A 26,098-nucleotide genomic window follows, 5' to 3' on the forward strand; every position below is an offset into this window, starting at 1 on the left:
GAGCCTTCACTAATGCACTCTTTCCAGTTCTTTTGATTTGTAAATCAGAAAGCTAAGTGAAGAAGGAAGCACATGTACTCAAAGCGACCCAGTCTAAATGGAGAAAGCAATCTTTTCTCAGAACAATGTGTTCCTCTGGGTAGATGTGGAGATGCACATGGTGCTGATCACTGTATAATTACAGGCTAGGTTCAGTCTTTGGAGTTTGTGTACTTGGATTAGCATCCTAATTAGACCCTTGCTGCTCAGATGTCATAGGGTGGTTGTGTGTCACGCACTTGAGGGGGTAGGTGTGGGCAGGGAGCAGTGGGGGGGGTCGTTACACTGTTTAGATGACGGCTGCTCACCTGCTGTGTGCCTGCTGCGTTAGCCACACAGATCCAAGCAAGCATTGGATGGTGATCGACTCAACTTCATATAGGATTGAGATTTATTATTGCGTAGAAATGTTGATACAGAAGTCATATTAAAAGTAGGAGTCAAACCTATGCTATAGCACGCTCAATGCGGTATAGGAAATACACTGTGTAGCCAGGATGGCACTGGTATGACTTGAAAAATAGCACTGGGTTTGAATTGTTAATAATAATAATAATAATAATAATAATAATAATAATAATACTTTTCATAGTGATTTTCATTGTAAATGATCCCAAGAACTTCACAATTAATCCATAAGAATGAAACAGTGTTTTGATGAACTCCATCAAATCACTTTACTATGAAAACAAGTAAAAGAGAAATAAAATAACCCAACCCAACCCAATCCTGTCCCGCACAGTCATGACATATCCCCAGACTGAAATTGTTCTGGAGGGAACAAGTTTGGATATAAAAGGTCAGTATCTGAGGAGGCAGCTGTGCTTCTCTGTGGCCTTGATGCCTTGATGTCTGCTTATGCAAATCGTCTGCCCTGCTAAACGCTACACAGCGGGCCCCTCTTTCATACAAAGCCTTTGAAAGCTCTGCTTTTAGCCCAGTTCAAAGCTGGTCGATCACTTCTCTTAGCTGCCTGACCATGTTCCCCGTATGAGGGCAGCATGGTGGGTCACTTCTATAGCAGGGTAGTCATTTGCTTGTATTTTGATCACAATGCAACACAGGGCCGATCAGGTTAATCCTTCATGCAGTTTAAATGCTGTGTGACGTGGTGTTTTTTGTCCCCAGTGTGACTGATCCCGTTCCCCACTGTTTCAGAGATGAATCAGGGTGGTGACCTTGGCCAGGCTTTTAGTTGCTGTGCCCGCCTATGGAATTCAATCCCAGGTGGTGCCAGGAAAGCCTGCACTAGATTGAAGACACACTCTGTTTCTCAGTGTGCTTTTTCATAGCTGGAACTAATTATAAGCTCACAAGTGATCTTTTAAATATGGCATGTGAAGCTCCCATGCCTTGACATGCAGCGCCCTATATACAGTGGCTTGCGAAAATATTGACCCCCCTTGGCATTTTTCCTATTTTGTTGCCTTACAACCTGGAATTAAAATGGATTCACATGATCTGTCACATGATCTCAGTATATATACACCACTAAGCAAGGGGCACCACCAAGCAAGTGGCACCATGAAGACCAAGGAGCTCTCCAAACAGGTCAGGAACAAAGTTGTGGAGAAGTACAGATCAGGGTTAGGTTATAAAAAAATATCCGAAACTTTGAACATCCCACGGAGCACCATTAAAGTCATTCTTTAAAAAATGGAAAGAATATGGCACCACAACAAACCTGGCAAGAGAGGGCCAGCCACCAAAACTCACGGACCAGGCAAGGAGGGTATTAATCAGAGAGGCAACAAAGAGACCAAAGATAACCCTGAAGGAGCTGCAAAGCTCCACAGTGGAGATTGGAGTATCTGTCCATAGGAACACTTTAAGCCGTACACTCCACAGAGCTGGGCTTTATGGAAGAGTGGCCAGAAAAAAGCCATTGCTTAAAGAAAAAAATAAGCAAACGCATTTGGTGTTCGCCAAAAGGCATGTGGGAGAATCCCCAAACATATGGAAGAAGGTACTCTGGTCAGATGAGACTAAAATTGAGCTTTTTGGCCATCAAGGAAAACGCTATGTCTGGCGCAAACCCAACACCTCTCATCACCCCGAGAACACCATCCCCACAGTGAAGCATGGTGGTGGCAGCATCATGCTGTGGGGATGTTTTTCATCGGCAGAGACTGGGAAACTGGTCAGAATTGAAGGAATGATGGATGGAGCTAAATACAGGGAAATTCTTGAGGGAAACCTGTTTCAGTCTTCCAGAGATTTGAGACTGGGACGGAGGTTCACCTTCCAGCAGGACAATGACCCTAAGCATACTGCTAAAGCAACACTCGAGTGGTTTAAGGGGAAACAACAACACAAATATCTTGGAATGGCCTAGTCAAAGCCCAGACCTCAATCCAATTGAGAATCTGTGGTATGAGTTAAATATTGCTGTACACCAGCAGAACCCTTCCAACTTGAAGGAGCTGGAGCAGTTTTGCCTTGAAGAATGGGCAAAAATCCCAGTGGCTAGATGTGCCAAGTTTATAGATACATACCCCAAGAGACTTGCAGCTGTAATTGCTGCAAAAGGTGGCTCTACAAAGTATTGACTTTGGGGGGGTGAATACTTATGCACGCTCAAGTTTTCTGTTTTTTCGTCTTATTTCTTGTTTGTGTCACAATAAATATTTTGCATCTTCAAAGTGGTGGGCATGTTGTGTAAATCAAATGATACAAACACCCAAAAAATCAATTTTAATTCCAGGTTGTAAGGCAACAAAATAGGAAAAATGCCAAGGGGGGTCAATACTTGTGCAACCCACTGTAAGAGTAAATTAACTGTATGTAATGTAAGGTTTATTGAATGGCTACCGATCACATATAGTGCAACTCCAGTCTTATCCTTTAATATCATCGCAGCTGGGTACCAACTTTCATCTTCTCCTTGTCAGATATCCCAGAAGAGGAAGCTCAATACTGGACCAGCAAACTAGAGCAGATCAACGCCATGCGAGACCACGACGAGGTAGGGGCAGAATCTAAATATAGACACTACTCTGCACCCAGTGCTAATCCCCATTGAATAGAATGGCCACTTAGCGCTATAAACAGGGGAGATATGATGAAGAGGACACCGATCCACTGAGAAGCAGTGTTTACCTGTTAGAGATACATATATATAGAAGAGAAACATATATTGTTCCTGCACGCATGGCTTGAAGCTTTCACTAGCTCTGCACCCAGCCCTGGGTTTCAGAACATCTACAATTAAGTAGATCATTTTAAAAGATCTGGATTTTGATGTTGGTGTTCCTCCCTTCTACAGAAGCTGCATGGACCACTCCTATTAGTAACCCTGCAGACTTGGGTGAGACTTGGCCTTGCGCATCAGATTTACCGGCCTGATTGTTCAAACTCCTGGCCCCTGGTCATTTCAATAATATACAGCACATAAACAAGGGGAGTGCTGAAACCCAGGACTAGGTGCAGGGCCAGTGTCAGTGCCAGTGTGATACCCTGTGTACTTATCAATGCCAACAGGTGGATGCTGTTGAAACAAGTGCTACAGTGTAGCTGCAGACTTACTGATGTTTCTTATGCAAGATCGCCATCTAGGCAGACTAATTCAGTACTGCAAATCAACATCTTTTTAGAGACATGTTGCTGATTTGTCTGCATTTTTACATCAGGGTTTATATTGTTTTGAGTTTTGTGCACCACTGAAATACTTGGATGAAATGTTTATTTTATACATTGATATAAATGCTTTTATATGGGATTGTTTTTTTCGCTTTGCATTTGTATCTCATGCGGTCGTAGAGCACAGTTCATTAGCACTGCTGTCCGATAGTACTGTTCATTAAATACTGTTGTGAAAACATTTTATGTAGCATTTGAAATTCTATTGCTGTCGAGCATAACCCTGTCTACTCGACTGTATTGCTTTGCCTTATTTACCACATTATATATATATATACACACACACACACACACACACACACACACACACACAGAGTGTTTTATATATATATATATATATATTATATATATATATATATATATATATATATATATATATAGACAGCTTTACCTACTAGTGTGTGTAGGTGTGGGCGTGCGTATGTGCACGTGTGTGTGTGTTCGTATTTGTGCGCACGTATGTGTGTGTGCTTTCGCTATTTTTTTTGTATCTTTATGATTGTTCACTGCTGTGCTTTGGTTTTGCAGTACTGTAGTTGCAGTGTGTTGTTCTGATATGAATAATTCTCCTGTTTGTTCTTTTTTATTTGCGATTGATTTTGTCTTCGTGTGTCTTTCCTTTGAGTGTTGTTTTTGTAGTTAATGTGTTTTTATTTCTTATGTGTTGTTTTTTTTTTTAACCAGTGCTTTATAGTTCTCAAGGCTTCTATTTTGTGTTTCATTAGTTCACAATGTTTGCAGGTTTGCGCCCATAATTGCATTTTTCATGTTTCTGCATGTTGTAATTGCACATACACAAGTGTTTCAGTAAACTGTGTGCTCATGAGTGAGCATTCGTATTCTCTTTACATGTGATGTGTTTAACCCACACTGGATTCTCTTATCCCCAGTATTCACTGCAAGAGGAAGTTCAGAAGAAGCCGCTACCCACCGCTGCCTCCCAGTGCTGTAAGTTAGAAAGACACTTTTTAAAGGCATGCAGACACATGACCACCGTGCACTGCCAATGCTGCTTCATGTCAGGTGAAAGAAAATATAAAGTGCGATGGGGTTACAGGTGTCCTGCAGAGGCAGCCTGGTAGGGGAGACCCATGGAGACCCTGAGACTCTGGGAGCCCTGGAAGACCCTCAGAGACTCTGGGAGACCCATGCACTCTGCATGAGCTTGGTGCATAAGGAGAGCAGACTAGTGTAGAACCAGTCTGTATCTATATCTTCATTTTTTTTTTTTATCCCAGCTGAAATATTTATTTATTTACCTTGTTTCTGTCTATTTGTCTATCTGTCGCCTGTCATATTTTCTTTCTGTTGGTCCTACTATGTTTTTTGCATGTCAGTATTTTTAATTGGGTTGTTTTTCTTCCATGCAGTTTTAATGTTTACAGTTGTGCACATTCTTCCCCTAACAGTTCTTGTTTGTTTGGTGCTTGCAAATCAACTGGCGATGTGCTCCTGCAGCCAGTTTCACACACCCTCACAGTACAGATTCTACACAAGCTCAGGTCACACTGCTGCACCACATTCATATCCTCACTGCCTCCCTCACTCATATAGACCTTACTCTTGCAGCTTGTGATTGTGTACTTTACAGTTACCTTAGTAATTTGACAGAGACACATGAGTGGGATTAAGATTACTGTACCGTACATTTATAAACATTCGTATAACGCAGGGGTGGGCAATCTTGGTCCTGGAGGGCTGGTGTCCCTCCTGGTTTTTGTTCCAGCTGTACCCTAAATTAATTAATTGGATCAATTAAGCTTCTAATAATAGTTTAGGGTACAGTTGGAACAAAAACCAGGAGGAACAGCACCTCTCCAGGACCAGGACTGCCCACTGCTGATATAACGAGATCAGTAGTTATTGATTGAGTCATACTGAAGATATTTTAAAACCTTTGGGATCTTCAAGATTAGAACGTGTGACTCCTGCATAAAACGCTTTCCTTTTTGTTGCTGTTGCCATTTTTTATAGTTTCTGAAATCTTTTCAGTGCTGTTATGTGCATTCGGTACTCAGCCTTTATTCATGGTAGGAATTACATGTGTAGGAAAGTGCAAACCACCAAACCAGGGACCCACCAACATATCATTTTGAATGTATTACACAATTAAAGAAAATCTTTGTAGAAGTAAGTCTTCTTGAAGAACACACTAAGAGAGAGAAATACGGAGAGATGAAATAAAATATCTGGGGCGGTGAACCTGGGAAGGGTCTTTACACAGAAAAGCCGAACCATGAATTATTGGATGCTTGATTGTTCTTGTCCTTTTTCTTTCTGTTTTGTCCCCATTCAATACATATATATTTTAAAATCATCTTGTTCGAATTGTTGTTGTTGTCTTGTTTTTGTCCTGTCTGTGAGATGATATGGGGTGTTCTTCCGCTAACTGAAACAAGTTGTTATTCAAGCTACATGCCTCCCCGAGTAGCCAGAGTCTTAATTACTTCAGTACAGGCTGATTTGAAAAGTCATGGGTTTCTGCCTGGTGGGTAAACAGGGTCTATACAATATCAAGGGGTTAAGCATTTTACTAACTAAACCAACTTTAAAACTCTCTCACTGTCAGCAGTGCTGAGGTACAAGGCAGCCTCTGAGGGTCACCTGTATTCTCTACGTGTGTTTGGGTGGGTATGTGTGTAGGGGTATCATGCAGCTTTTTGTTATTGCTTTATAAATAGGTACAACTATATATAATAACTAACCATTGATGAAACAAACAGACGTGTTAAAGAGCATGTCATCTGAAATGCCATTTTAGTTATTTTTCACCTTCCCCTTGTCTTTTTATTATGATTTTAATTATGTTGAGTGGTTCTGGGTTCTCTTGATACTGTATCAGGTTATATGTTTTCTCTCTGTCTGCCTTTGCTTGTCTTGGAAACTTGGCTGAGTGGTCCTCACCGACTCACCCTCTCTATATATGGTTAGTGTTAAGCCAGCAGAGTTGAAAGGTTACTTTGTCACATGGTTTCAATGGAATTAGGAAGCCTGATCAGGGTTAGACAGTTAGGCTTATCCAGACAAGCTCAAAGCAAGTTTGAAAGCCAGATAAAGATAGATATAGACCATAATAAAAACTCAATATTGGATCATCAGAACCTCAAACCACACTCTGACTGCAAGCATCATACAGAACATCATAAAGACACTCTGGTATTGAACGTTTAGATCCATGTCTTAAAGTGTTACTGAAGGGGCTGCAGAGTTCACAACAAAGTTCACTGCTAACTGCTGCCTGCGTGCTGTGTGCATTCCTGCGTGCTGTGTGTATTCCTGCGTTCTGTGTGTATTATTGCGTGCTGTGTGTATTCCTGCGTGCTCTGTGCATTCCTGAGTGCTGTGTGTATTCCTGCGTTCTGTGTGTATTATTGCGTGCTGCGTGTATTCCTGCGTGCTGTATGTATTCCTGCGTGCTGTGTGCATTCCTGCGTGCAGTGTGCATTCCTGCATGCTGTGTGTATTCCTGCGTGCTGTGTGTATTCCTGCGTGCTGTGTGTATTCCTGCGTGCTGTGTGCATTCCTGCGTGCTGTGTGTATTCCTGCGTGCTGTGTGTATTCCTGCGTGCTGTGTGTATTCCTGCGTTCTGTGTGTATTCTTGCGTGCTGTGTGTATTCCTGCGTGCTGTATGTATTCCTGCGTGCTGTGTGCATTCCTGCGTGCTGTGTGCATTCCTGCGTGCTGTATGTATTCCTGCGTGCTGTGTGCATTCCTGCGTGCTGTGTGTATTCCTGCGTGCTGTGTGCATTCCTGCGTGCTGTGTGCATTCCAGCGTGCATTCCTGCATGCTGTGTGTATTCCTGAGTGCTGTGTGTATTCCTGCGTGCTGCGTGTATTCCTGCAATATCGGGTTCATAACCACAATGGTTTTGGTATTGAAATCAGTTAAAACCTGTTTTTTCTTTGCAGTCAGACACACCGCAATGTTGCGTTAAGACAAATTGTGCTATAAATTGTGTCATTTTATACTTTTGAAATGGAATTGTATGTAAGATAAGAAATCTCCCTTTGCCAAAGTGTTTTCCCTGTGTAGTGAAATTATGGTTCTAAAATTACAACGATTTATTGTTGCTTTGGGTCAAATTGCTAGAAAAATCAAATCAAGTACAAAAGTATTTATTTGGCTGGATTTGGGTGGGATATGAACCAACAATACCTTCAACTGGAACTCTACTCAGGAAAGCAAACAGCAGCGTGTGGCCATTGAGCAGATATCCCTGCCTGTACACACAGGGTTCTGTGTGACAAGGTGTGCGTACATTTAATGAACAGACATGAATATTAGTGTAGATGTACCCCCTGACTCCAGACCTGTAGCTTTCCTTGTTGATCAATTATGTCAGCGATATGCCATCCAGAACTATAAAACACTCCAGTACAGTAGTGCTACATATTGAATAATAAAAAGAAAGCAGAAGTCTTACTCAAAAGACACGTTTTTAATGTTTCTCAATGTAAGGGCATGCACTTTATTGTTGTGTTGAAAAGTGTTGAAATGCAGCTGCTTCAACACTGACACTCTACGCCCTGGGCAGGGGTAGTTCTGCACACACAAACATGGAAGCCGAGGGACTGGAGAGGAGCCATGCATTACCGTGAACACAAGCTGCATTGTCAACTTGGCTTCTCTGTAATTATGTTGGAAGCGAGGTTGCCTGGTAATGAGTTCTTTATTTATTTGCTCTACCAGTAAGACACATTCTGTTACAACAACCTGAAAATGTCCCCACATTGTCTTGACACCAGATATCAGCAATCAGACCCCAATGGGCTGAATCATGTTTTATTACAGTCGGCGCTGCTTTAGTGAGACATCTCGGGAGAAGTAAAACTATTCTGAATAAGCGGTTGTCCCAGTTAAATGAAAGGCATTTGAGACGACATTACTCACACTATTTTGCTTGTAAATAAAAATAATGATTAAATGTTAAAAATATCATTTAAAATACAAGTCAGTTGTTTTTTTATTACTAAACAAAATGAATTGCTTTTTTTCCCGCCATGAAATGAAAGAATGAAATCCTGTCACGCACTCCCTGAGACTCACAGTGTAATCACGCACTCCCTGAGACTCACAGTGTAATCACACACTCCCTGAGACTCACAGTGTAATCACGCACTCCCTGAGACTCACAGTGTAATCACACACTCCTGAGACTCACAGTGTAATCACGCACTCCCTGAGACTCACAGTGTAATCACGCACTCCCTGAGACTCACAGTGTAATCACGCACTCCCTGAGACTCACAGTGTAATCACGCACTCCCTGAGACTCACAGTGTAATCACGCACTCCCTGAGACTCACAGTGTAATCACGCACTCCCTGAGACTCACAGTGTAATCACACACTCCCTGAGACTCACAGTGTAATCACGCACTCCCTGAGACTCACAGTGTAATCACGCACTCCCTGAGACTCACAGTGTAATCACGCACTCCCTGAGACTCACAGTGTAATCACGCACTCCCTGAGACTCACAGTGTAATCACGCACTCCCTGAGACTCACAGTGTAATCACGCACTCCCTGAGACTCACAGTGTAATCACGCACTCCCTGAGACTCACAGTGTAATCACGCACTCCCTGAGACTCACAGTGTAATCACGCACTCCCTGAGACTCACAGTGTAATCACGCACTCCCTGAGACTCACAGTGTAATCACGCACTCCCTGAGACTCACAGTGTAATCACGCACTCCCTGAGACTCACAGTGTAATCACGCACTCCCTGAGACTCACAGTGTAATCACACACTCCCTGAGACTCACAGTGTAATCACGCACTCCCTGAGACTCACAGTGTAATCACGCACTCCCTGAGACTCACAGTGTAATCACGCACTCCCTGAGACTCACAGTGTAATCACGCACTCCCTGAGACTCACAGTGTAATCACGCACTCCCTGAGACTCACAGTGTAATCACGCACTCCCTGAGACTCACAGTGTAATCACGCACTCCCTGAGACTCACAGTGTAATCACGCACTCCCTGAGACTCACAGTGTAATCACGCACTCCCTGAGACTCACAGTGTAATCACGCACTCCCTGAGACTCACAGTGTAATCACGCACTCCCTGAGACTCACAGTGTAATCACGCACTCCCTGAGACTCACAGTGTAATCACGCACTCCCTGAGACTCACAGTGTAATCACGCACTCCCTGAGACTCACAGTGTAATCACGCACTCCCTGAGACTCACAGTGTAATCACGCACTCCCTGAGACTCACAGTGTAATCACGCACTCCCTGAGACTCACAGTGTAATCACGCACTCCCTGAGACTCACAGTGTAATCACGCACTCCCTGAGACTCACAGTGTAATCTCGCACTCCCTGAGACTCACAGTGTAATCACGCACTCCCTGAGACTCACAGTGTAATCACGCACTCCTGAGACTCACAGTGTAATCACGCACTCCCTGAGACTCACAGTGTAATCACGCACTCCCTCAGACTCAGTGTAATCACGCACTCCCTGAGACTCACAGTGTAATCACGCACTCCTGAGACTCACAGTGTAATCGCACACTCCCTGAGACTCACAGTGTAATCGCACACTCCCTGAGACTCACAGTGTAATCACACACTCCCTGAGACTCACAGTGTAATCACACACTCCCTGAGACTCACAGTGTAATCACGCACTCCCTGAGACTCAGTGTAATCACGCACTCCCTGAGACTCACAGTGTAATCACGCACTCCCTGAGACTCACAGTGTAATCACGCACTCCCTGAGACTCACAGTGTAATCACGCACTCCCTGAGACTCACAGTGTAATCACGCACTCCCTGAGACTCACAGTGTAATCACGCACTCCCTGAGACTCACAGTGTAATCACACACTCCCTGAGACTCACAGTGTAATCACGCCCTTCCTGAGACTCACAGTGTAATCACACACTCCCTGCATGGTGCTACACAAATCTGTCTTGCTCAGAAAAGCAATCTCTGTTCATTATTTGAAAGTACTGTATCCCAATTAAATGAAGTGACGTCCCAATTAAACGTCATAAACAGCATTGGGAAGAACCGTCTCACAGAGTTGTATCCCCAGCAGAAATCCTGATTTATCAGTATCCCGATTAGGCAGTGCCGACTGTACTATTATTATATATATAATATATATATATATATATATATATATATATATATATATATATATACACTCATGTAACTATGTCTAATAACCCTCTCACTCAGATGTAATCCTCAGAAGATTTTTTTCTTTTTTTTACCACCCCTCAGGAACGCAATCCTAAGCTATATTACATTTTTACCCCCTTTTTGTTTTTTTGGCTAACACTTGCGTCCCAACCCAGGCAATTGGAGTTATTTCGGATGGGAAGAGCAGCAGAGTATGTAACTCTTCTATTTTTTTCCCCCCCCTCCCCCCCACCCCAACGGCCTCCTACCTCTGCATGTTCTGATATGAACTAGCCCCTGTAGAGGATATTCATGCATAGATAGGGGCCCTTCCTCTTCTCTCATCTCTCCATCTCTCACTGACTGCCATCAGCAAATCTGGTAGCTCATTGAGGATGCTTAACTATCCAACACCATTAAATTGGAGATATCTGCTCTCCTTAGCTTGCAGATGTTCTTGAAGTCTGGCAGCAAAATTAATTTCATTCATTCATTCATTCATGATTTAAAGTCATCTATCGATATATAAAATGTCTTTTTGTTCTTATCTAGTCATCTTTTGAAAAGACTCAGATCACTGGTGTAAGGTTGACATGTGCAAACTGTCTCTGCACTCTGTCTGAAGATGTCTTGCATTGGCATTATCCTCCTATAATCAAGCACATGCACGAGCAGGCATTGGGGTGCGCTGTTAAAACAGTAAGAGGTGGGCAAGCAGAAGGTACAGGGTATCGGGTGAGGAGCTGCTGCAATGGAGACATTATACTGTGACTGCCCCCCTTGTTTATTTCATTGGGGGATTGAAAGGGTGTGCATTAAACTGTGGTGGGGGCGTGTCTATCTAATACGTCTATCAACAGCCCTGAAAACTTTGTAACTGGTTTCTTCAGGCCGCTGATATGTTCAGCTTTGTCATAGTTATTAACTATATAATCTTACACACAAACAGTTAACTTAATCTTCACGATAAGGTTGTCTTTGAAGCCATATGCCTCACAAACCATTATATGATAACACTAAACGCCCTATCATGGTTTACAGTAGAGGGCTCCCGATACATATTAATACAGCTATAGAGCATTGAGGAGGGAGGTCTTGGGAGATTTATAAGCACAGTGTTTGAAAGCTCATTCCATATTTTAATATGAGCTTGATTAGCCACAGTGTATAGATAACAAGCTCAGTGTGTCATCTTATATACAATAGTGAAACCAGAAGGGAATCAAGCTGCTATGCAATGGGAGTCTTATTTCCATCCCTGTGCGGCTGTCCCTTATATACATCCCTTAGTGGCCTGCACTAATATTACAGAACTGCATAGATGCCAAGTACTGGCGTTGGGGCTGCTACCTTAAAAGGGATTCTCTCCAGGGCAGGTCTGGGCACCACGTTGGGGTTAATGTAGATTCATGACATCCCAGTTTCATCAGTCACCCAGTCCCCTCATGGTCAGTCTGGAAGGTCCCGAGGGCTGTATGCATGAATATTGTGAATATTTACCAAGGAGAGCATGCATGTCCCCTTCTCCCAGTCACCCCTGCCCCATCTGTTAACAGGCAGGCTGCAAAGACCAGGCAGCCCTTCCTATCAATTGTCCTTTGGGCTCTATTGTGATGTGAGAGAGAACAGGTATCTCACTCAACTTCTGTGTGTTTGTGTGTATGTGTGTGTGTTTGTGTGTGTTTTGTTTTCACATTATACTGTACTGTAGGTTCATCAGAATAAAAAAGCATAAAATGAGGTACAGCATGTAGTGTACGAATGTGCTTACAGTATGCTTGTTTGTATATATATGTAGATTATTTACATTGTGTTCTAAGATTTTCATTTAGCGTTAAGCATAGTGTCAGGCTAGAAAAAAAACATTTTAAAAAAATTAGTAGATATGTACGTTTGAGTATCTGGTTGCATCTTCCCTGTTTATGTATGCATGTGTCATGGTGTATTGGCCACTAAAAAAAGGATATATAATCCCTATAAGATGCCTGCAGTGGTGTGCAAGTTTTGCAATGGGCTCATCCAGTTGATATTCCCTGTAATAACCAGCTCATTAACACCAGTAACAGAGCACTACCCCAAGCTGGCAGACAGAGGAGTTCCAGCCATACCTCACATAGCTGCTGTCTTCTGTCCCTCGCTCAGCCAGGAAAAACATTGCTCACGGGAGGTTATAAACAGTACTGCGTGAGGTAGTGTGTGATAAATGAGAATGTGATGACCACCCTCGGGGTGCTGGATAAACCTGTCAGGCTTCGCCCTCAGGATTTCTGTAGCATCTCACCCACTGTGTGGGCATTACATTTTCATATCACACACTACCTCATGCATTATTCTCGATTTATCGGATTGTGCCATTTTTTGGTGTAAAGATATGAATCCTATTTAATAAAGATATGAATCCTATTGTATTCTTAGTGTATTACAGTGAATCTGTACCATTCTCCACCCTGCGCCCCTCATTGCAGTGTGAATGCTCAGGGTTCATAGACTGGAGAATGCAGTGAGCTGTATCCCAGGAGCGCCGTGTTGTTCAGGGTTCATAGACTGGAGAATGCAGTGAGCTGTATCCCAGGAGCGTCATGTTGTTCAGGGTTCATAGACTGGAGAATGCAGTGAGCTGTATCCCAGGAGCGCCGTGTTGTTCAGAGTTCATAGACTGGAGAATGCAGTGAGCTGTATCCCAGGAGCGCCGTGTTGTTCAGGGTTCATAGACTGAAGAATGCAGTGAGCTGTATCCCAGGAGAGCCGTGTTGTTCAGGGTTCATAGACTGGAGAATGCAGTGAGCTGTATCCCAGGAGCGCCGTGTTGGCTCAGGCTGCATAGTGTATTGGTTACAGTATCCCAGGAGCTCCGTGTTGTTCAGGGTTCATAGACTGAAGAATGCAGTGAGCTGTATCCCAGGAGAGCCGTGTTGTTCAGGCTCATAGACTGTGAATGTGTGAGCTGTATCCCAGGAGCGCCGTGTTGGCTCAGGCTGCATAGTGTATTGGTTACAGTGGCCGACTCCCATTGCTTTCCTCCACTCTGTAAACCCTGTCCTAGCCCACACTCACTGTGTGTGTGTGTGTGTGTGTGTGTGTGGGTGTATGGGTGTGAGTGGGTGTGTGTGGGAGTGGGTGTGGGTGTGGGTGTGTGGGTTGGGTTGGGGTGGGTTGGGTGTTGGGGGGCTCCAGCAGGCCTGGGAAATACTTTGGAGTCTATTTCACTGATCCAAACAACGCAATGTCAAAACGATCTGCTGTCGATTTAGGTCACAAAAATAGATCCTCTTGTCACAATTTGGTTATACTGGGTAAGTAATTTCTGAAACAAAGTGTTTTATTATTATAAAATATTTACAATTGAAAATCCTTGGTAAATAATTTTAATTTTCTTTTTTTTAATTTTTTTTTTTAATAGTCCATTTAATACTACATTGATTTTGCCTTGGATATTTTTCTCCAGAATAATTAAATATTCACAATTTGTTTTTAAAGATGTTTACTGATTTGACAATACTAATTGTAGAGATAATATTGGCACCTACAGTGAATTAAAGAAAATTATAAATATAAATCAAAATAATTCTATATACAGATGCATTGATTTGTAAGGCTTGAAACTGTGGATGCCAGTCCATTTTTAAACTGGAAAAACAGTCCTTTTGGCAAAATGATATGGTATTTGTATTTATTTATTTATTTATTTTGTAATCAATTATTAATGGCTGGTTTCACAGAGCCTGACTTAGCACTGAACCTCCATGTGTTACCTTAATGTAAGGAGTCCAATGCTAGTGCTAATAGAGAACTGTGGAACCATCCGTAAATGTTGTCAAGACAAAATAGGGATTGCTTTCGGAATGTTGAACAGGTAGTACACAGTGCATGCAAGTGTGTGTGTTGGTGTGTGCTTGGTTCTTTTGCGGGGGTGTCGGGAGGGTGAGAGATGGGGGGGATCCTTTGCACTCCCTTAGACTCCCCTCCCCTCCCCTGCTGCTTTTTGGAGCTTGCCCTCTCTCCACAGCCCTGGAAGATCATGACAGCGCAGTGGATGACCGGGATAGCGACTACCGCAGCGAGACCAGCAACAGCATCCCCCCACCGTACCACACCACGGCCCAGCCCAACTCTTCCCTGCACCAGTACCCTGTCCCTCCCAGGCTGCAGCACCAGGCAGACTCGAAGGACTCGGAGTCCATGCAGAGCTACGACCTGGACTACCGGGACCAGAAAGAGATCAGGTACGGCAATCCGAGTCAAGTCAGACATGCACAGGCACACGCGCAGAGAGACACACAGACACATCCCATGAATATTGGTGTGGCTCTTTTGAAAGGCATGATGCAAACAAGTCTGTCTGAATGATGGTAGATTACCCGGTGTAGATAGGGGTCATTAAGTAATGACCAGACCCTGGCTTTGTTACCCAAGTGGAAATAAATGTTAATCTTAAAACCTTGAAAACTGATCTTCTGCTCTCCTCCTTCACCCATCTCCTCTCCTCTCCTCTTCCACACCCCCCCTCTTCCTTCCTCTCCCAAGATGGCACAGCAGTGTTGACTCCGCTGCGAATGGCCGTAGTGATCTAGAGTCGGGCTCTAGTCAACTGACCAGCCGCAAGTTCTCACTAGGGAGCCGGCAGTCTCTAGATCTGTCCAATAGGTGGGTGTTCTTCCTCCAACCATCCATCCCTCCATCTGTCCATCCATCCATCCATCCATCCATCCATCCATCCATCCATCCCTCCCTCTCTCTGCTGTGTCCCAATGCACCATTGGCTTGAAATGAACCCCTGTACAAAGCAAACAATACAAAAGGCCTATGAACTGTGCAGTGAACAAGGAAACGTCATTTTATGTATATATGTATATATATGAGATAATCTCTCTCTCTCTCTCTCTCTCTCTCTCTCTCTCTCTCTCTCTCTCTCTCTATATATATATATATATATATATATATATATATATATATATATATATATATATATATATATATATATAAAACACTAAAAACATCTATGACACGTTTTGTAACAAAAGTTTTTCGTACAAGCATGTTCTTTGTATTCAAGAAACAAAAGTTTCTTGTGAGTTCATCTACAAAGTACTATATCATGACATATCTTCTGAAAGTGATGAAAATGGTATATATATATATATATAATATATAGATATTATATATCTTATATATATATATATATATATATATATAATCATAGTAGGGTCACATTGGCCTTTAATAGTTTGATTGCTCCTTTTAAACAAGTTGCCACTAGAGGGCAGAAGAAATCATTGGCTTTACAGACGCGATATGGGTGCCTCTTTTTACAATGAGTGAATCAAACCGAATCAGAATTATTTTGCTCACAGAAAGTAGGTTTTCAAAACCTTGTACAAGTGACGTGATCTCAAATATCCTGTACCAGGATCAACTGCTGCCATTACCTGTCCCTTGAATTTGTGAGGCCGTTGCGTTCTGCAGCGTTCCAGTGATGCCCCAGACCGTTGACAGTACGCAAAAACAGGATGTTCATTTCAAGCCTGACCCTTGTGCTTTCACTTGAGTGATGTGGTGGTCCTGTGAAATTGTGAGACCATTGACAGATGTTTGCATGCCTTCAGTATCGCTGCCTACTTGTGATATTGGGGTGGGTGGGGAAAGGGGGAGCTTAAAGCTGCAGGTTCTTTAATATCACTTTCCATGCGTATCCACACAGCATCAACAGAAAAGAGTGTAGAATTGGATTGCTCAGACAAAGCCGTGCCTGCTTCAATATATCGAGTGTAGAATTGGATTGCTCAGACAAAGCCGTGCCTGCTTCAATATATCGAGTGAGCCATATTCAAACACACAGGGTTTGTAAACTAAGTTTGAATCATAAGAAACAACTGCATTTGTGTGTAATCAGTTAAGTCCTCAATGGTCTTAATCTGAATCTATTACTTTAGTTGGTGTTTAAGGGATAGTTTCCAGCAACAGGGAAACTTGAGGACTTTCAAGTGCTGGTTTCTACTTCGACTTCTTTCATTTACGTATGTGCAATTATTCTTTTTAGGCAGTCGGCACAGGGAAGTTGGCCTGAATAAATGTAACTTGTAGTTCAAGTAAAATGAATATGTGCAGCTGGAAATGTGTCTTAACATCGCCATAAAAAAGAAAAAAACCAGGTGGAGAATGTGTGTGGTTCCCTTTCAAGGTATGAAATGCAACCATTACCGAATGGGTATTTACCTCCTGAAGACCTGAATCCTAAATATTGTATACCAAAGCTGCTCACTGAGCCTGTGACACAGTCATGACTCCGAAGTAGCTGTGGCTCGCCTTTCAGGAAGTATCATAGAGTTCCATGTCTTGCCATTTAGCCTCAACCTGCTGTCCCCTCTGGTTCTCTATAATAGGAGACGGGGAACTGCTGGCTCTGTTAGACGCCTTCCCCTGCTTGCCCTGCTCCCACTGTGTCTGGAAAATATCAGACAGGACCGCACCAAAGTGCTACTAATAGCCCATTTTTTGGCCCAGGAAACTATGGTTTTCAATCTTTATGCAGCTCCTGAGCAGCCAGCCATAGAGACTGTCGACGCGGCATGACCTGCTCAGTCAGGCATGGGAGACCTTATGGCATCCTGACACATTGAGCCTGCAGCTCTGGGTCAGGCCAACTTTTAGCCATCTGGTTCTGTCCAACAGGGTTATTGACACCCTACAAGTGGGGCGTCTTTCAGACGTGGTGTCTGCATCATGGGTTCGACCCCATGACTTGTCCAGTGGCAGTAATACAGCAATCTTTGCAGGACCTATTTATTCCTCGCTGGAGGCTAAACGTGATGCTTAATGCACTCATAAAGCCTCCATTTGAGCCCCTGCATTCAGCTGAGCTTAAATATTCTTCCTTGCCATCACCTCCGCAAAGCGGGTGAGTAAGATGCAGGCATTCTCTGTAGCAAAAGTCTGCTTAATTGACACCGAGATCTATCAGCACAGTCCTTTTGATACCTCAGGGGCGGAGTCATGACTGCGTCACAGGGTCGTGAGCAGCTCTGGTATGCAATGTTCAGGATTTAGGTCTTTAGGCGGTAAATACCCATTCGGCCTTAGTTACATTTTTTATTTCAGGGAACCAAGGTTATGATAATGTTTGTGTTTTTGTTTGTTGTTGCATTCAACTTTTTCTGTATTCTGTCTTATAGGTTATGCTTTTGTATATTGTATTTTGATTCAAAAACTTTATTATTTGGTGTCTGAAGTGTTTGTCCATTTATTTTCAAATTGTTTCTCTGTTTTTCTTTTCTACCCCTTTCCTATTATTTTTTGTTCATTTCCTCATTTTACTTTCTAATCCCTCCATTGTGGAAAAACAAAACATATTTTATGTGTAAATATTTTTATCTTTTATCCTGTTTGGAAAGCCCTAGCTCCCTGAACCAGAGAGGAAGGGTTAGGATAATCCCGAGCGACTCTCAGATGGGCGAGGAGGACTGGGACAGTAAATACCAGTTGTTAGGGAAGCAGCTTTTAGCAGAGTGCCTAGAGGAGGGTCTAGAACACTGGCAGAGTGAGAGTGACAGCAGGGGGGTCATTTACACGCTGGCCAGGGCAAGTAGAGAGCCAGTAATTGCTGGTTTCTTCCCGAGTCACAGGGTTGAATGTGACGCACTGGCTCTCCCTAGCGACCCAGAGGACTTTGACACCATAGACAGGAGATGGAGGAAAAAGTTCAGAGGCCACCGCGTGCATAATGGAGAGATGAGGCAGATCGACGAAGAGACAGAAAACTTTGAGGATTCCTTGTCTCTAAACATCACCACAATTCCCTCTGTTGGCAGAATAAGGCACCAGAACAATGATCTTGTGTTACCCCAGGTGGCGGAGCTGGAAGAGAGTGGGCAGTTGATGCCCTGCTTGCGCCCCTATAAAAATGGGCTGTTAGTCAAAACCAACATGTGGGCAAAGAACGAAGTGGAAGCAACAATGGAAAGATATGTTGCATACCAGAATGCTGAAGGAGAGAGGAAGCTGCAAGGCCAGGTTGAATATGACAGCAGTGGCTCTGATGAACTGCAGTATTCCATTGGCCCTGAAGAGGAGCTGGAGGAGATAGCCTCACTGACAGAAGCCATTCATTCTGAAAAGAAGAGTTACAATTCTGAGAATGAGAAATACCATCAGAGGCATGCTCATCAGGAGAGCTATGGAGATAAGAAGACTGGCAATGGTAAAGTGGGGAGTTGGGCTCCAGAGGCCATGCTTTCTCCAGTGGAAGAGCCTAGTGATGAGTACGCAGATCCTATGGATGAGCTCCAATGCCTGGTGGAAACTGTTTCGGAGTACCTGGCAGAAAAGGAGGAAGAGATGAGCAAGTTTGGGACCTTGCCAAAGTCACAAATGACCAGAACCGTGGCCAAGGATGGAACTATTACAGAAACAACAGGGGAGAACAAGGAAATAACCATGAAGGAGGAATTGCCAATCAAATCCGAGACGCCAGCAGATGGTAACCAAGGTGCTAATGTGGAATCCATGCCAGATTTAACTGGGATGAAGAACACCATGAGCTCCTTCTTCAATTCACTAACAGACAAGGTTGGCTCTAGCACCAAGCAGCTGTCCACGTCTGTAGAGAAACTTGTTTCAAACCAGCCACAGGAAAACCCTGAACACAGTGTCCAGGCTGAGTCTGGTATCTCCAAGTGCTTTTCCTTCATTCCCAAATCCAGCAGCACAACTCCTGTTACTCAAATTTCTATGGCACAGGACCAGCCCCTCCAGGATAGAAAGTTCTCTCTACAGTCTTTATTGCCATTCCAGTCTTCTGCTCCTAAAGAATCTGATAAAAAGCCAGAGGACAGCTCCCAAGATGCAAAGATACCTGGTGCTCCATCCTCTGAGACCAGTGGACTGCAAAGCAGCAGCAGCAGTAGCATCACTGATGAAAAAGTTCATGATTCCTCCTCAATGCAGGAACCAGCATCAATCATGAACTCTGTGTTTGGAAAACTCAACCCCTTAAGGCTTTTCTTTGATAAAGAGCCTTCCAGTGGTGAGGCAGGACAGACTGGAGCACTAAACCAACCATATGGCCAAAGTGATTTTAATGAGGAGCCATTGTCATCCAATGCTGTCCAGGGATCTAAAACTGAAAATGGGGTAAATGTGGCTTCTGACACAAAGTCTGAAGGCAGAAATCATCAAGGAAACAAAATGGACATTTCAATGTCGAGGAGTCAGACGCACTCTAGCGATGGGGAATTTATAGACGACACTGTAAAGATTGGTCAAGGCCACACGATTCAAAGCAGATCTTCAAACTTACCATCAAACCAGCAGGGAAATAAGAGACAATGTCCACCTGAGGAAATGAGTGCCCAACATAATTCAGAAAGGATTGATGTCCATCAGGAAAACTTGAAGAAAGATGAGAATAAAAGCAGTGTGACTGAGGCAATTCAAGCTAACTCTGAAGAGTCTGGGCTCTTCAGCCCTCTGAAGAAGTCATTCAGTCAGTTCACCACATTTTCCAATGAAAAACCACAAAATGAGACCCCAGCAGGCTCCTCAAACTTTTCTTTGATCAGATCCTCTGAGGATGTGAGGCAAGAGAAACCTCTTGAAGACATGTCTTTCTCTCTTGGGAGCAAGTTAAAACTACCTTTCTTTTCCTCAGAAAATATCTCCACTCCACAGCAGAAAGACACCCGAACTGAAGGAGGGATGCTTTCTGGGCTGCTGAAGTTTGCCTCAAGTGAAAATCTATTCACTTCTAAGGAAAAACAGAGACAAGATCCTCATAAACTGCCTGGGAGCTTGTCCCAACCTTTACAAACTGGGAGTACTGACCCAGTGATGCCCAGAACTATATCAGCAATGAACTTAGATGTTTCCAAATGTATTTCTGGAGTCACACAGGGGTTGACAAACCAGTTTAATGTGACTGACAAAGAACCGGAAGGGAGTGCAGAGACAGGATGGCTTTCTAGCTTGTTTAAGTTTGCTTCCAATGAGGATGTAAGTGTGCCCCCGGGTCAGCTGTCAGACAAATCCACCTATCCACCTGAAGCCAGACCACCAAACCAGAATGTTGAGCAGCAATTTGACAGGCAGCAACTGACAGGGCAACACCAGCTGCCTCAGCAACAGCGAATTGACAGTGGAGACTCTAGGAGGCAAGAGCAATTCCACAAGCAGCATGCTAGAAATCAGCAGCAGTTGAACAGCCACCTTCCTCCAGGGCAACAACAATGCAACAGCCTATACGATATAGAGCAGCAGCAAGAGTTCTACAACCAGCCCCATATTAGACAACAACAACTACAGCAGCAATTCAATCAACATTTATCTACACAGCATTACCAGCAACAGAATCAACAGCAGATTACTGTAGATAAGGAACAGAAGCCTGCTGGCCAACAAGGGCTATTTTCAGGACTATTCAAATTTGCTTCATCAGAAAATGTGTCTACAGGCAACCAGCCCTCTGCAGGGCATCAACATCCGCAACCACCAAGGCAAAACCAAAATCTGCAACATCAAAGCACTGTAGACCAGAAACCCACTGGCCAACCAGGAATATTATCAGGTCTGTTCAAATTTGCTTCATCTGAAGATGTGTCTAAAGGCAAGTCAGGGGAGTCTAATCCTAGAGCCGGGGGTGCAGAACAGAAACCGAGCAACACAAGATCTCAGGGTTTGCTTACAGGTATTTTCAGTTTGGGGTTGAGAGACAACATGTCTGCAACCAAACAAGAAGAAGCTGCTGGAAAGAAAGAGGGTCCTCTGAATTTCCTGAACTTTATTAGCAAAGTGGAAAACCCGCTTCCTGAGAGAAACATAGATGGGCAGAAGAACCTTGGCAAAACAGCTGCCGCTCCCACAGATGTTAAAAAAGCTGCAGAGAAAAAGGAGGAAAGCACCTTTAGCATCTTTGATCATTTCATTCCAAAGCAAAGACAAGAGACCATGAACGTTTCTCAGATTCCGACATCTAGCAGCACATGTTCTATATGCTTTCAGAAGTCAGGTCATCCACATTCCCAACAAAATCCACCACTCTCATCATCCTATTTTACAGGATATATAGACAGAGCAGACTCATATAGTGAATCAAATTCACAGGAACATCTACCATTGTCGACATTCTACAGCACTGAACACATTTCCTACTGGAAAAAAGGGCAACAGGCTTATCAGCAAATCTCTTTGGTTTCATCTTCACAGAGCATTGAACATGAACCCCAGTGACTGTGATCATCCTCAGGAAACCATATTCATCTCTGCAGCACACAGGCCATTTACTCCATATGACACCTGACAGGCAGAATTATCAACAATTCCAGCCGTTTTCATCATCACAAAATGCAGCACACAGACCTGTGAATAATTACGAACTCCAGACTTTCCAAGAAACTCCCTCATCTCATTTGGAGTGGCACCAAGAGCTCAATCAGTATCCCATTTCTGGCATCCAAACTGAAAGCCAACATGTAGAAGTCCATAACTATTGTATGACAGGTCTAGAGTACAGGCAGCCCCCAGATGGAGCAATGTTGATGCTAGAAAGGGACCCTACTCATTATTATGGATCTTCTCAACTTGGTGAAGAAATTATTGATTACCAGGGTCAACAGAATTTCTGTCAAGCACAGTCAGATCACAGCAAAGTCTATGACATGAACTGGGAACATAAAAGCAGAGACTTCCCTGCAGGCTACTTGCAAAATGATGGTATACAGCCCTGGAATACTAACCTTGACAGCCTGAGTAATGTGTATTCTCAGACAGGGATGGGTGAACGCTGGGATGAAAGCTGGGGCGAAGCCTGCGATGATGCTCTCAATTTGAGTGTTAATGAGTGGGACAGAGGTTTCAGCAGGAGAAATTCACTCCCTGAAAACAGAAACTGCGATCTGCAGAGACTGCCATCGTATGAGTCATTTTGCCCAGTCTCATACAGACAGGATTATTATGAGGAACATCAGCCCTGGGAAAATCACACCTTCCAAGGGAACTCAAATTATTGTCAAGTCCAGGAACCCATTCTTAAATGCTCTTTTGAAGAGGCCCCAGTGGACCTGAGCTGCTCTTCTGGTGGGAATGCAAACAACTGGTCTTACCATGATCACCAGCAGGCAATGGATTTGGAGGATGAGCTCATGTATGTAGATGAGGCGGAGTGGTACCAACAGTGGTTGTCACTACTGGAACAAGGAATGTGGTGGCCATCAGAAGACGGTGATTATGGATATTATATTTACAGTGATGGAGAATTTATTTATTCTCTGTTAACTGATGGCGCAGGGCAGCATGTCTATGTGTGCACCCCGGAGACAGAAGAAGGTGGCTGGACCTATGGGCAGTATGTGGATAGCTTCCCCAGCGCATGGGTGGAAAATGAAATGGTGGCAGTGTGTGGATTCAAAGTCCCTCTGTACAATGAAGATGAACTCTTCTGGTTTCCAGAGGCGGACCCGTCCGAGGTTGAGCTCATTAATGCTCCACTGGATCTTTCAGCAGCTTTTAGGAAAGGTGACCAGCTAATGAACATGAACCTGGAAACCTTCTCCCAAATGTTTGAGGATTCCATTTACTGGCAGAGAGAGGAGCCACTTGACTTCTCTAATTATAGACTCCAGAAAGTTAGAATGGATCTAAAGGAAGAGCAAGAGCGGGGCTACCTCTGTGAAGAACCTCAGACTGTGGCCTTTGACCTTACCATTAAAAAAAGAGCTGGAACACAGAAGAGAGAGGGCCTCAAGCAGATCTTGACTCAAAAGATTTCTGTATCCCTCTCCTCGACCTCAACATCTGAGGCTGGCTCATCTGGTCTGTTTGGGCTGTTTCGTTCCTCCCCCAAACAGCCTGAGGTTAAAGAAGAGCATGCTGAAGAGAAGACAAGTTCCGAAGAGCAATCTCAACCAATCAAGTCGATCTCCTCCTTCTTCTCTGCTTTGGGAGATCTGGTTAGCAAGGCACCTGCTTCTGAAGTGAGTGAGATCAGCACAGCTTCAACTACCACAACCACCACGTCTACAACGACTGCAAGAAATCTTCCTGAACCAGGCAGAGATGGTGCCTTCTCTTTAATATCAGTAAAGATGAAGAAAGAAGAACCTCAGCCTCAAAGTGAAGCTGTTCCCCTTGTTGATCAGCAGTTAAGTAATATATTTTCCACAGGTTTCCAGAGCCTGAAATCCAAAATTATGAAGGAGGAACCTTCAGTTCCAACCAGTGTTTCTACGATACCTTCTTCAGGCTTGGATTCCATGTTTGGTCTGGGTTCAGAGCAGAGTGAAACTCCTACACTCCTCGCTGAGAAAGCAAAACCTGTCCAGTCTGCCCAGCCCTCCCAGGTTTCCCAGCCAGCCAGTGAACCTGCAGATGATTCTTTTTTCAAAAACCCACTAAAACTCTTCAACCTTTCAGTTACCCAACCTCAAGACAAACCTGCTGAGAAACCACAGGGATCTGGGTTCTTAGATTTCTTTAAATCAGCAGTAGGGCTTGAAGAACAGAAACCTGAACCCCCCAAAGTTGCAGAGAGCCAGCCAAAACCAGCAGTGAAAGAAGCCGGAGCAACCAATACCAATGCAAACAAAGAGTCCTCTGGCATTTCTTCTCTGTTTGGGTCTATTGGTGACCTTTTCAAAGTGGATCCTCCCACAGCTCAACAACAGCCTCAACAACCACAAAATAAACAGCAACAGACAATAAATGTCACCTGGAATGACATGCATAAAGACCCCATGGGCCCAATGCAAAACCAGGCCTGTCACCAGGACAAACAGGAACGTTTGAATGTGGCATCACCCAATAAACCAGGTAGAGGCACAGATGTGTCCTCCAGACCAAAGGGACTTCATAAGCAACAGACCCTGGATGGCATTGGAGAAAGTGGGCTGCAAGAAATTGGTGGCAAGCAACTAACAAAACAACCCCATGGTCCAGGGAGAAGCATGTCCCAAAATGTCCCTCCTAATGCTAATATTTCCAAAGTTCCAGACAGATCACAGACAATGCCCCCTGGGGCACCAAGACCTGTGCCAATAGGGAAAAACAAACAGGAGTCACCACCCAAGCAATTGGGTCTTTTCAACTTGCCTTTTGGTGATATTTTGTCAGGAAATTCTCCTCCTAAACAAGACACCCCTGGCAAAAGCATATTCTCTTTCTTTAGTGGAGGGAGTCAGCTAAGCCACGTGCAGTCACCACCTGCCCCACCTAAGCAGCCAGGTAGTGAATCTGAAGGATTCAAGCTTCCTTCTTTCTTCTCTCTGGGAGGTACCACTGAGGAGAATAAACCCAAGTCCAGTGGCTCCAGCTTCAGCCTGTTCAACATGTCATTCTTGGATGACAAGAAGCCAGATCCACCTGCAGCACCTTTTGGTGGCCAGGTACAGTCACAGGCAAATTCTTGTTCGCTTACATGGAGTGTAAGCAACAAACCATATAGAAGTACAAAAGAAGACTTGTTCTTCATGAACTCAGTGTTGGGAATTAGTCCTCCTGCTGCCAGCCGAACACAGGATAAACTGGAAACTATTGATTCTATTTTGAGGGTCTCTCACACACAAGTTACACATGAATCTGCTGCTGCTGCAGAAACAGACCTCAGAAATGAACAGAAAATACCCAAAAATCAAAGCAAACAGCCTCAGTACAGCATTCCAGGAGCGAAGGCAGAGGTAGAGCCTGCTGCTTTCATAGACTCTGAAAATAAGCCCTGCATCGAACAAAAACTTAGCATGCAAGTTCAAGACTCTTTGTTTGAGGATGTCAGCCCTCTTTCGGCAACCCAAAGTACTCAAACAGATACAGTTCAGGTTGAGGTTGTACGGAGTGATTTGGTTTCTTTTCCACAGACAGTTTGCTTTGATCAACCCGAAGATCTACAAAATGTGTTCTGCCAGGTTGAAGAACCAGTTTCCGAAACCACCGCTGTTGAGACAGTCCTTGATGTCAAGGAGCGAGTCCCTTCACTTGACAATGCAGCTCCTCGGCCTCAGCCAGCTGTACAACCCCATCCAGCTGTGGATCTTCCTCCAGTTGTCCAGCCTCAACTCAGGCTAGGTGAAATGAGAGCCCCTGGTCCTGCAGCAGTCCCAGATACTGGAGCAATGCCTAAGCCTCCTGAGCCAGAGAAGTCTGTTGTTGACTCTTCGGTTGAGATGTTTTCAGGCTTCATGTCCAAGGTAAAGTTGTTGTCCGGAGGTCCAAGCACACCCTCAAAACCATCCACTGGCTTCTTTTCTGCTCAGCCTTCAATGACCAGGTGTTCTCCGAGCCCTGCCCCC

General features: G+C 44.0%; 1 protein-coding gene across 1 annotated transcript in view; it reads left to right on the forward strand.

Annotated features, from left to right (window-relative positions):
- LOC121327384 (protein unc-13 homolog B-like) overlaps positions 1-26,098 on the forward strand; it is a 137,243-nt gene that overhangs the window by 106,595 nt on the left and 4,550 nt on the right. The window contains exons 6-9 of the mRNA XM_041271404.1: positions 2,931-3,004; positions 4,569-4,626; positions 14,839-15,055; positions 15,357-15,476. Of these exons, the coding sequence (XP_041127338.1) occupies positions 2,931-3,004; positions 4,569-4,626; positions 14,839-15,055; positions 15,357-15,476 (469 nt within the window). The remainder of the gene's footprint in view (positions 1-2,930; positions 3,005-4,568; positions 4,627-14,838; positions 15,056-15,356; positions 15,477-26,098) is intronic.

The sequence above is a fragment of the Polyodon spathula genome, chromosome 2 (genome assembly GCF_017654505.1).
Source record: "Polyodon spathula isolate WHYD16114869_AA chromosome 2, ASM1765450v1, whole genome shotgun sequence".
Taxonomy (NCBI): domain Eukaryota; kingdom Metazoa; phylum Chordata; class Actinopteri; order Acipenseriformes; family Polyodontidae; genus Polyodon; species Polyodon spathula.